This window comes from Montipora foliosa, chromosome 4 (genome assembly GCF_036669935.1).
Source record: "Montipora foliosa isolate CH-2021 chromosome 4, ASM3666993v2, whole genome shotgun sequence".
Taxonomy (NCBI): domain Eukaryota; kingdom Metazoa; phylum Cnidaria; class Anthozoa; order Scleractinia; family Acroporidae; genus Montipora; species Montipora foliosa.
The window spans coordinates 17,482,837-17,495,336 of NC_090872.1; the positions used below are offsets into that span (position 1 = coordinate 17,482,837).

Genomic DNA, 12,500 nt, shown 5'->3' on the forward strand with positions numbered 1-12,500 from the left:
AAATTTTCATTCAAGCCGGAGGACTGGCCGAAATGGATTCAACGATTTGAACGCTTTCGCAAAGCCACCGGCCTCGAAAAGCGAAGCGGTGAAAACCAAGTAAACACTTTAATTTATGCAATGGGTGATCAAGCTCATGACATTTTCCTTTCATTTGAGCTCACAACTGAAGAAGAAAATGATTACAATCAGGTAAAAGGCAAATTTGAGAACCACTTCATTGTGAAAAGAAACGTAATCTTCGAGCGAGCAAAATTCAATTCGAGAATCCAGCGAGACGGGGAATCTGTTGGCAGCTTCATCACAGATTTGTATGGCCTTGGAAGGTACTGCAATTTTGGTGCATTGAAAGACGAATTGATCCGAGACCGCATAGTCGTGGGACTACAAAATCACGACCTATCGGAAAGGTTACAACTCGATCCAAAGTTAACTTTAGAAAAAGTTACAAACCTGGCAAGACAACGTGAATTGGTAAAGCACCAACAAAGCATACTTGATGGTGGATTTAAATCAAAATCAGTGGAAGTTGACAGTATTGCTAAAGGAAGAATCAAGAAAAAAGAGAAATTTCCTACCAAAAACTCGCCGGCAAAACCCAATTCAAGCCAAAACTCAAGTTCAAACAACAAGCTTTCGAAATGTTCAAGGTGCTTGGGAAACCCACACCCAAAGTCTGTCCAGCCCGTCTTTCTAAGTGCAGAAAATGTCAGAAGATAGGACACTGGGCACAAGCATGCAAGAGTTCAGCAAATCCAAAATCTGAAACTGTTTTTGAAGTTGAGACTGAAGAATCCTTTTTCCTCGATGAAATAGTAGAGATAGACGAAGTGCAAATCAATAGCAAGACACCGTGGACTGCCACGATATCGGTGAATGGAAAACCATTGCTATTCAAGCTTGATAGTGGTGCTGGCATAACAGTGATTCCACGCCACAATTATCTCGAATTGAGCCAAGCACGGTTACAACCTACCACAAGGGTTCTATTAGGCCCATGCAAACCAAATGAACTGTAAGGGAGTGTTCAGAGCTCGTCTTACCAATGAACTTAAGTCCATTGAAGAAGATGTTTACGTTGTAGAGGATCTGGCCCGACCACTCTTGGGCAGGAATGCAGCAGCCAACCTGAAACTCATAAGCAGGGTGTGTGAGGTAACCAGTGATGACTACAAGGCAAAAGTAATGCACGAATATCCAAGGCTGTTTACTGGTCTGGGAAAAATGGAAGAAGAGTACCCTAATACCCATGAGATCCATTACAGAAGATTGAAAGCAGTTTTAGACCGCCTGTCAGCAGCAGGCGTGACATACAATGTCATCAAGTGCATTTTCAAGTTTCTTGGAAACATGGTCAGTGGTAACGGAATTGAAGCAGATCCAGACAAAATAACAGCTATTGTTAGCCTTCCAGCACCAAGCAACATTCATGACGTGCATATATTCCTTGGTATGGTGAACCATATGGGCAAGTTCGCAGAGCACTTAGTTGACAAGACAAAACCTCTTTGTGACCTGATGCAGAAAGAGAGCTAGTGGATCTGGGGACCGCCACAAGAGAAAGCCTTCCAAGAAATCAAGTCTAGCTTAACAAAAGCACCAGTCCTAGCATTATATGATCCCAACAGAGAAATGAAGATTTCTGCTGATGCATCATCTTTTGGACTGGGTGGGGTCCTCCTTCAAAAGCTGGAGACCAGTGGTATTCATATCCAGAGCACCCCAGTGGAGTGTAGATATGCACAAATTGAAAAAGAGGCCCTTGCCTTGACCTGGGCATGTGAGCGATGCAGTGACTACATCGTGGGTAAATCCATCATTGCAGAAACGGACCACAAGCCACTGGTGCCGCTCCTTACAAGGCGTGCACTGAATGACATCCCTCCTCGGATACAGCGTCTTCGGATGCGCCTCATGTGTTTCCACTTGAAAGAAGTCATCCATGTGCCTGCAAAGGAAATGTATGTGGCGGACGCACTCTCTAGAATCCAGACAAGCAGTTCTGAGTGTGAGACCACAATAAAGGAACAAGAGATGAACATATATCTCGACAGTGTACTTGACTCACTCCCTGTGTAAGACATCAAGTTACTACAAATCAAGGGGGCTCAAGATGAAGACCCCATTTGTAAGGAGATTAAAGATTATTGCATTGGGGGCTGGCCGGACAAGTTTCATCCTCATGACGCACTGAAACCGTATTGGTCAGACAGAGGAGAGCTAAGTGTAGTTCAAGGAGTACTGTTAAAATCATCAAGAATTGTTATCCCATCACCCCTGAGGTTATTGATTATTTATCTGACTATGTAGAGGTAGCAGCAATGAATAAGACAACCAAATCATCTGAAGTTATCAGAGCGCTCAAGGCGATCTTTGCACAACGCGGCATTCCAGAGGAAGTCAGGGTTAGGGTTAGGTTTTCCACAGGAAAACGGCGAAGTTGAACGAGCAGTGAAGACTACCAAGTCTCTTCTGAAGAAAGAGAAAGACCCAACCAAGGGACTGTTAGCATACAGATCTACCCCACTTGCTTGTGGACACTCGCCAGCAGAGCTACTCATGGGACGGAAAATCAGAACCACCATTCCAACTTTTCATACAAATTTGGCCCCAAGTTGGCTTGACGTCGACAAGTTGCGTCAAAAAGAAGCAGAAAGCAAGGACAAATTGAGGACCAACTTCAACCAGTGTCACAGAGCTGTTCCGCTAGAGCCACTGCAACCCGGCACCCAGGTGTACATTAATGACGGGAACAACGCAGGAACAGACAGGTAGAGGCACAGTGAGATGGAATCAATCACACATCACACCAGTTCCTGGAGACAAGCCGGAGATGCCCAGTAGCAAGGAACCTATGTCTGTAGACAAGCCACCTACTCCTGTGAAGTCCCTTCCCTCACCCTGTATATCCTCAAGGCAAAAGAGACTGACCAAGCCTTCGCATAGGTTGAAGGAGAGTTTAGGACTTGCATGATTCAGATATTGTTATAATGGTCATTTTACATCTCAGACAAGATCTAGTCGTTGTTTCTTATTTTTGTTTGCTGTCTGAGATGAGAACCTTAAGTTGTTTGTGACCTTGAAAAGGGGAGATGTTGTGTTAGCATGAACTTTGGACTGTGTAGGGCGTGCGCAATAGGAACTGGGGAGAGAAGGAATAAAACATGTCAGTTGTTGATTGACTTAGTTTCCTCCTGTGTCTTAAAATTGGATAACTCTTCAGGTCATAAGAGATTTTCTGTAAGTTTCTCCGCATTTGCCTCACTAGCCTGGGTTGCAAGCATTCCCGTTCCACAGAAGAGCTTCGAAACCATTTTCCGCAAACTGGCTGCGCGAAAGTTGGGGCAAATCTCTTGCCCCAACTTTTGCGCGGCCAGTTTGTGGAAAATCATTTCGAAGCTCTTCTGTTCTTCTGTGGAACGGGAACGCTTGCTACGCAGGCTATTGCCTCACTCTCAAGCTTATTTCTCATCTGATTACGGTGAGGATATGAAATATCATCTATTAGGGGTTGGGGGTACATGTACATTGCGCTATTATTATTTTATAAGAAACATTGAAATCAGTATAAACAGAAACTATAACAACCTTAATAATTCTGTTATAAATTAAAAACTAGAAAACCCCCTGCCAGTCTTCCCTCCCCTGTAGACATTACTTGGTATCCTCACTGAAATGGGACTAAGTAGTAAGCATGTCAGTGAGGCAAACATGTAGAAATTTCAGAAAATCATTTATGTCCTACATGAAAAACTATTCCCCTATCAGGCATGATAGGGCCACCGCGCACCGGTGGCTCAGTTGGTTGAGCACCGGACTGCCACTCGGGAGGTCGTGAGTTCGACTCCAGCCGGACCAACACTCAGGGTCTTTAAATAACTGAGGAGAAAGTGCTGCCTTTGTAATTACATCCGCAAATGGTTTGACTTTCAAGTCTTCTCGGATAAGGACAATAAGCTGGAGGTCCCGTCTCACAAATAACTTCCATGTTCATTAGTTCCCTGTGGGATGTTAAAGAACCCACACACTATTCGAGAAGAGTAGGGGATGAAATTCCCGGTGTTGTGGCTGTCCTGTGTGTGTATATGGGTGGGTGGGTATAGCAGGTCCACATCAGCTGAATAGCTGCCATAACTTTAACCTGCTCAAACAAATAAAATAGCAAACAAACAAACAATAATAAGATTGACCATTTGCGGCACCCCTTTATTGTTTGCGTGACTTACGGCTTGTGGACTTGTTTTGATATAGTACTGGCAGTAAGTAGAATAACAAATGTGTACTGACAAAATGATTTGTGTATCACATTTTTACTGGTTACAACCAAAGGGTTAACTGAATGTCATTGAGTTTCTCGTTATTCCAAAAAATCTTATCTTTAGTTTCCATGCCAATATGTAAACATCGCCTCATGTCACTGTTTTCTTTCTGTCACACAACATTCAAGCATGTTATGGCGTTGTGTCTGTAAGGAGACACTACACCCAGCGCCCAAATCTGTGACTAGTGGTAAGTTTTCCTGAGTTTCTTTCCCCTTGTTTCCACTGTTTACAAGGGGTCTTAGTTTTCATACTACAAAAGCTACGTGTAAGACCTCCGGGTCTTAGGTCTTAAGTAGTTTTTGAGGATGTTAGTTTTCGTAACACCCCTAGTAAAAAGAACAGGTTACAATATCAAATTTATTACAAGCTTAATTGTAAGATTGTGGAATGACCACACGTTGTTTTCATCTGATTCCTCATTGGATATCAAGATTTATGCATGAAAACAAATTAAAGAAATTAAACCAAAGAACAGCATTTTTATTAACTCATTTTCCACTGTTTACGATAATGTTTACATCACAATTAGCAAAGGAAGCAGAATTAAAAAATTAGAGGTGGTATCAAAAACTTGTGCTTCGTGTTTCAGCATAGGTTCCAAATGCCTCGAAACAATTCAGTTTCTAGGTGTTTGGAACCTATGATGAAACACTCGCACTTGTTGATATATTACATAAAAATTAATTTGCATTTTTGTTGTTGTTGTTGCCAGCACTGTAGCATCTGGACTCAATGCCCTGGCAGCAGTTACAGTGGAGGATTTTATTCCTTTAGTGGTAACTCACATTCCACCTGAGAGGGAAACACTGGTATCTAAGATGCTAGTTTTTGTCTATGGAGTCGTTTCTCTTATGCTGGCTTTCTCAATCTCAAAACTTGGTGATATGATATTGCAGGTTAGACCTATGTGTACACTTAAGACAAGGAAAGGATCACACAATTAAATGAAAAATATTTCATTTTAGATAATTTCTCATATAAATTGCATAGTCTAAATTGAATTTTCCGTGGTTTAATAATAATAATAATAATAATAATAATAATAACGACTTGTCCTGCCGACTCTGTTTTAAAGATCAGGAGACAGTATCACCCGTTCTGTGTGGCTGTTCTCACATAGCACAGTCACTGTATAAAGCACGACACGACAGAATGCTACGCCCCGTTTACCATGCTTTACTGGAAAGATAGAAATTTGAAGAATCTGAGTATTCTGACCCGTGGTACAAGCAATCTTATCCGCAAACAAGCCAAGAGAATAACGAGGCAAAGATGTTGTGGGAAATTGGAAAAATGTCCAATGAATGGCGCAAATAGACCGGATATCAGTGTTTTGGACAAAAAGAATAAAGAATGGATCATCATAGAAGGAAAAACATGCAACCCAGGAAAAATGACCATGAGAACTAAACACAAGAAAGATAAATATATAGATTTAAAACTAGGTATTAAGAACTTATACCCAGATCATAAAGTAAAGCTCATTACAGTAGTCCTTGATTTTCTCGCAGTTTACTACAAGGATCTTGAAGAAGAACTTACCAGCATATTGGATAACAACTTAGCAAAGACAACTATTGAACGCTCACAAAAGTGGATCATCTCTCAAAACTGTGAAATAGTAAAAAGTTTTCTCTCATAAACTGATTTTGGTTAAAGGCATTTATGGATGATGAAGATGTATATAATAGTGTCTTACCGGTATTTGCATTTTTTTAAATTTCTTTTTCTTTTTTATCGTTTATAAGGATCATTCTATGAATTTTGCTACTTTTATGTTTTTAACTATAATATGCATATGTAAGTTTTACAATATTACACCGTAATTTGTTAGATTGACCATAGTCATAAAGTTTTATAGGATAGTAACATGAGCACCATTGCCCAGGCCTACAGGGCTGCAAAGGTTGTAAAATCATTTGAAGATATTTCAGTAAAGTCTCCAATAATAATAATATGAAGACGAAGATAGATAGAACTAAGAACGACCCTAGCTGTAGACTATGCAAGAAAAACGATGAGACAGTAAATCATTTGCTTAGTAAGCGCCAACATGATAACATGGCCAAAGGGGTCCATTGGGACCTGTGCAAGCATTACAGAGTTGAATGTAGTGATAAGTGGTATGAGCACGTTCCAGAACCAGTGGTGGAAAGCTCAGACGTCAAGATATTGTGGGATTTTACCATCCAGACAGATAAGAAATTACCCCACAATAAACCAGACATTGTGGTTGTCGAGAAGACCAGCAGGACTACCAAATCATTGACATACAGTGTAGCATGCCCCGGTGACTGCAGAATCAGACTGAAAGAGGAGGAAAACGTCAACAAATATCGTGATCTAGCCTTTGAAGTCAAAACCCTCTGGAAGCTGTTAACCATTACACCAATTGTTATAGGAGCATTGGGGACCTATACAGACAGACTGGAAAAATACCTAGAGGATATCCATGTTGGCCTTCAGACCCACACAATGCAGAAGACCGTGCTGTTGGGCTCAGCCCGGATCCTGAGACAAGTTTTGGATTGCTGAGGCTGCTTGTTGCAGCTTGCGCCAGAACTTCCAGCATGATATTGCTGTGATTTGAGACACATTATAATAATTATAATATAAAATTACACTGTATTATTATTTTTCCTAACCAGTTTAATAAGTCTGAGACAATGGAACATAAATAATAACCTTGCTTAAAAAATTAAACTAGGGCTACTGTGATCCACAACATATCCTTCTTACAATAATTGTCTTTTCACAGCCGGAAATTTGCCAAATTGTGCCTGGCCATGCAAAAATCACATAATTTTGTTCATTGTGACTTTGAAAAATGAACAGTTTTTCCTGAAGATTTTGTGAATTTGCCATGCAGCAAGACAATGTGAACACCTCTTATCCAGCAGATGTTTTGCTGTGTTGAGATGGCCCTGCACATTTGAATATTTTAAACAAATTTCTGGCAAATTCTTTTCAGATGAGTTCAACTATGTTTGGGACTACAGGAGGCCCAATGTTAGCTCTGTTTTCTCTGGGAATTTTAACAAGACGGGCTAGTGCAAAGGGTGTATGGATTGGACTTGTTACTGGCTTTACTGCAGTGACATGGATCGCTATTGGTGCACTTGTTAATCCACCCAACTATCCCACACTGCCCATGTCAATATCTGGTTGTCCCAGGAATTTAACAAATGGCAATATGACACTACTTCATCCCTCAAGAAAGTAAGTTTTCAAAATCTTTGTGTGTATTCCAGGACAATGGTTTCAGTGAAATGTTGACTTCATGATTTACCTCTTTAATTGTAGGTCTGGTATGAACTATACTTTTCATTCTTGCCCTTTTTTGCTGTAAAATTTGTGGACCATGTCAGCAACCATGTGTAGAACCTCAATCCAAGAAATTCCTCATGTATGCATACTACAAAGTAAACAACAGGCCCTACATGTAGTTATATCCATCAGACATAGGTTCATCTGTGCTAATTTAGTCCTTTTTAAAATAGAGATAAATTATCTATGCCATTTGTAATATTTTGTTACCAAAACTTTGCAAAACAGCAGGAGTCTTGCAGTATGGTCCAGGAATCATTATACAATAGTCAGTATGTACTGACAGTTAAGAGAAAGCGTTGACTACTTCACTCTGAAAAGTTGGCTACTTTTTTCTCCAAGTTGAAACAATAATTATTTTTATTTTTAAAGTCAGACTCTTTCAAGCCTACGATTGAAACCAATTTGGACAATGGCAACGTCTAAACATGATCATCAATGTTGCTTTTGAATTGTAGCATTAGGGAGCGTTCTTTTAAAAATGGTATGCCCACAGACACCCCTAGAGAAAGGAACCGTTAGGCCCCTTGTTAATACAGTTGGTTACTCCCTCACAACATGCCGCCAACTTTATTCATACCCCTGATAATAGAAATACATACAATTCTTCCCATAGGGGCTTTTCAGGGCCAATGAAACACAAACACAACAGAACAGAACATTCAACAACAACTGTTAAGAATTTCCCAACTAGCCTGAGGCAAGCTAGTTGGCTATTTACAAGTGCAGCTGTGAGAGGGTGAGCCAGGGACTACCAGGGACAAATTCAACCAGTAGTCAAAATGTGTCTTGAAAAGGGGTTCCCCAGATCCCCAAGCAAGTGCCATAACCCCTGGGCCGCACTGTTATTGTTATAAGCCTATTGTTTATGTTATTGACATACATAATATTATTATCATTTAATTATCATCTTATTCCAAGTTGCAGATTAAAGAAAAACATTAAATTAGCTTGATTTGATTTAGTGGGGGTTGGCTACGGGTACATATGACGATTATTTTTAGTTCATCAATTTGAACTGCCAACACCCATTGCCAAATAAAGTTGTTATTAATACTGAAAATCCCATTGCTTTCAAGTGTGGCCTTCAGGAATCACTTTATTCCATAAAACCACACAAATGTCACTTGGTATATTAGTTCTTTGTTTTTTTGTTTTGCAGTGCAAAACATTGTACATCGTATTATTGATATAACTTTCATGTTCCATCCACAGTGTTTCATCTCATTCTGTGTATGCAATTTCGTTCTTTTGGTATGGACTTCTTAGCTTCATTATTACCTATGTCACTGGATACTTTGCTAGTTTTATTTTTAGTAAGTACTATATTGCATTTACTTTTGTTTATGTACATCTGTAGCTGGGCAGAATCAATGTGTTAAGAATCACTTTATCTTCATTGCCTTGCTTTTTCATGTTCTGAGCACTTTTATTCACCTCCCTTTGGCCTACATGTACGTTGGTGCTAATTGGGAAAAAAAGTGCTGCCTGCAACCCACAGATAGTACTCAACACCCCTGAGCTCATATTTTTCCAACATGGACTTCAGATACTGAATAACATGATGTGTTAATTTCTGTCCCTTTTATTTTTCAGCAAATCATGTCAATGAGACAATTCACCATAGCTTGTTGTTTGACTACTCCAAGTTAAAGGCCTGGTGGAGAATATGTAAAAAAAGAAAAGTTCCTGATATTAATACGTTCTTCCAAAAACATAGGAAGTCCACAGAGGTAAAAATTCAGTAGATGTCAGTTTTCCATTTCCACCATTTCCTTTTACAGTTCTTTACACGACACTAAATAGGGCAAATAATTTGGCAGAGGAAGAAAAAACTATTGGAGGAAAGGGATAGGCTTCTGGGGTGACACCTCCCTATTACACTGTACTTTCCTGTAGCTTAAATTTCTCCCTTGGTGTGCCCATTACATATACATTTTACTTCCCATTTCCTTTTTGATCCTGTTGTGAACCAAATGAAACAATAAAGCATACTTCTTTTTCTTTATAGTTTTTTTCACATTTCAGATGTCATGGTTTTTTTATTTTCAACTGGTTTTGCACAAAGTTGCAAGGTCAATTTCATTGTACAATAGGACTCGGGTCTCGTACAAGGTGTGGTCAGGAGGAACTCCTTGAAAGACACCGTGAACAATAAGAGCTTAATAATGACTGGTCCAAAGGAACAGCGACTTTTGTTTTCCTAAGACCGTCAATGTTTGTCGAGGGGAACGTTGAGGATTGATGTGCGTCAAGTGATACTTTCGCGTCCAATAGAAAATTGCAGTTACCTTTGATCTTTGGTGCTTTTGGCCTTTCCATGATTGCCCCAGAAAAGAAATCTGTTAATTATTCGAAAGCCGTTACGAGCATGCGTGACATGCAAGGATGTTTTTGTTCACATGGCGATTTGACTTTGAAAGATGAACTCTCTTTTCGGTAATGCGTGTTTACTGAACAAAGTGATATAATTATGAAATGAATCATAATAAACTGAACTGCGGATGTGAAATCAAGTAAAGCTATGATCCTCGCAGTTATGGACGCAACTTTAGCAATTGCGTAGAGAAACCTGAAAATTTCAGGACTTCAATGGGGTTTGAACTCCCAACATCAATGGCTTCATAGCTCAGTTGGTTAGAGCGTCGCACCGGTATTGCGAGGTCACAGGTTCAAACCCCGTTGAAGTCCTGAATTTTTCAGGCTTCTCTAAGCAGTTGCTAAAATTGCGTCCATAACTGCAAGGGTCATAGCTTTACTTGATGTGTATTTACTGTTAGCTTTTTTATACAGCAGTAGAGTTGAAACAATCCATTTCTGTTCATTCTGAATCTGTGGTTATGCCTTCTGTCTATCATCTCGAGAACGTGACCAGTTATGTTTGCGGAATGGAGAACATTCAGTGTCAGCAGCCACTTGACCTGGGAAATGGTATTTATTCTAGCTTTCAACCCTTGTTTGATTCTGATACCATCCTGACCAATGAATTGAAGAGCCAGCTTTGGTTTAGGTCAGTAGAGCCGTCAGTCTTGTAAGCGAGTGACACTTGATGAGCTATTTTCCCAGTTGAGTGTGCTGCGAAATATTTCTTTTGATGTCGTGGAAAACCATGGTTTTCATAATCTCAGGATATTGAACCCTGTATTGAACTGTGAAAATTCAACAGTTTACTACATTTCAATTTCACGCCAACAAAAAAAAGGAGAATTTGATTGCGACCCCCATGCAATTTTGAATGGGATGACTATTCTGGGGTTGGGATTAGCGGGTGAAGGGTACCATAGCTGAAAACCAAACCTTTACAAAAATGCTAACCTTAGGCCTAAACACTAGGCCTAAGGTTAGCATTTTTGTAAAGGTTTTGGTTGTTTCAGCTATGGTGCCCTTCACCCCCTGGAATAGTCATGCCAAATTTTGAAGGAAATAAAAACTATGCACTATTTCATGACTGCCATTGCAAAGTCCCAGAAGGTATGAAGCTTCTTTTTCGAGATATGCTTGAATTTTCATTAAAGTATTTGTCTGTCCCAAGTGTTAGCCCCCTTCTTCCTGGTGTTTTTGTTGAATTTTACTCAGATGCAGTTGAATTTTACTCGCAGATGCAGCACTGACATTGTCATTGTTGTGACGTGACATTTTGCACTGAACTTTTGAAAGCGAAACGTCACAAAATGTAGAAAAATCCCCATCTATTTTATCACACTTTTGTTGAGATGTTTAAAATAAAATTATGACTTTTCCAGTTTTTCCCCAGAAGTTTCTCCTTCCATGTACCCTTTAAAAATGGCAAAAAATAAATAAAAACGTTATTCACCGGCCTAGGTCGGTCCATGTACACCTCAGTCTTGAGTGTGGCCTGTACTCGACCACGGGCACAGTTTTTTCCTATACTGACCTCCCGGCCGGTGATGACATGTATTTATTGTTGAAAACTATCGTATTTATTGAAAACAGTTATTGATTCATTGGGCAAATAATAATTAGATGATGTCATTTCTTAAGGCAAACAATTTCTTGATTCTCTGTTTTCTGCAAATCAAGAATAATCAAGATGTTATAGCCTCTTGACCGTAATTATTTCCAAAAAAATAATTTAACCTGAGCTTCATTGACAAGTTCCTTTATCTTTCAGGAAAGCTGCCCATTTATTTCAAACAAAGATGAAAAAGATGACAGGGATGAAGTGAAACAAAACTAACTTAATGGGATCAAAAGATTATTATGTAGACAAACAGTAATGCAATTACGCAACTTGGGAGAACCCTCGCATGCGTTTCATGGAGATCTCACACTCTACATGTATTTATCCAGCTTTGGTATTTCAATTTTTTACTTTAATTTCATTTTTAGAAAGTTGGTATGAGTAATATATAAAAATTCATACGTTGTACAGAATGTGCTGTTTGTCAATAACTACACTGAAAATCCTGGATTCACAGCAAGACTAAATAAACTGAAAAGATCATTAATGATTTTGCTTTTCTGTCATTATGTGTTTACATGTATGAATGTACTAATGCATTAACATTACCACCAAAAATTATTCTTATAAGAGAACTTTGTGCTACTTTGCCTTTCCCATGTTATTGGACCTGTCTTGCTTTAAAGAACCTGTGGCTTTTTTTCCTTCATTTTAAATGGTCCATGAATTTCACTAGTTGTTTTTCCAAGAATGAGCTTATTACAGAGATTTAGCAACACAATTATGGCAAATGGCAAACGTCAGGCTCAAATGTGCATAGTAGTTTGATCTTAGTTCATTTCTCAGAGACAGCAAGTTATTTGCTTAGTTCTTAGTTCATTTCTCAAAGAGACAGCAAGTTTAATTATTTTGTTCTCCATTAGTACACA

The 12,500-nt window shown here is 39.3% G+C and overlaps 1 protein-coding gene across 2 annotated transcripts in view; it reads left to right on the forward strand.

Moving 5' to 3' along the window:
- The window catches only part of LOC138000091 (sodium-coupled monocarboxylate transporter 1-like), a 30,254-nt gene that overhangs the window by 15,512 nt on the left and 2,242 nt on the right, over nucleotides 1–12,500 (forward strand). For both annotated transcript variants that reach the window (XM_068846248.1, XM_068846247.1), the window contains exons 9-13: nucleotides 5,035–5,218; nucleotides 7,294–7,541; nucleotides 8,865–8,965; nucleotides 9,246–9,382; nucleotides 11,782–12,500. The exon at nucleotides 11,782–12,500 is cut by the window's right edge and continues 2,242 nt beyond it. In XM_068846248.1, the coding sequence (XP_068702349.1) occupies nucleotides 5,035–5,218; nucleotides 7,294–7,541; nucleotides 8,865–8,965; nucleotides 9,246–9,382; nucleotides 11,782–11,847 (736 nt within the window). In that variant the 3' untranslated portion in view covers nucleotides 11,848–12,500. The remainder of the gene's footprint in view (nucleotides 1–5,034; nucleotides 5,219–7,293; nucleotides 7,542–8,864; nucleotides 8,966–9,245; nucleotides 9,383–11,781) is intronic.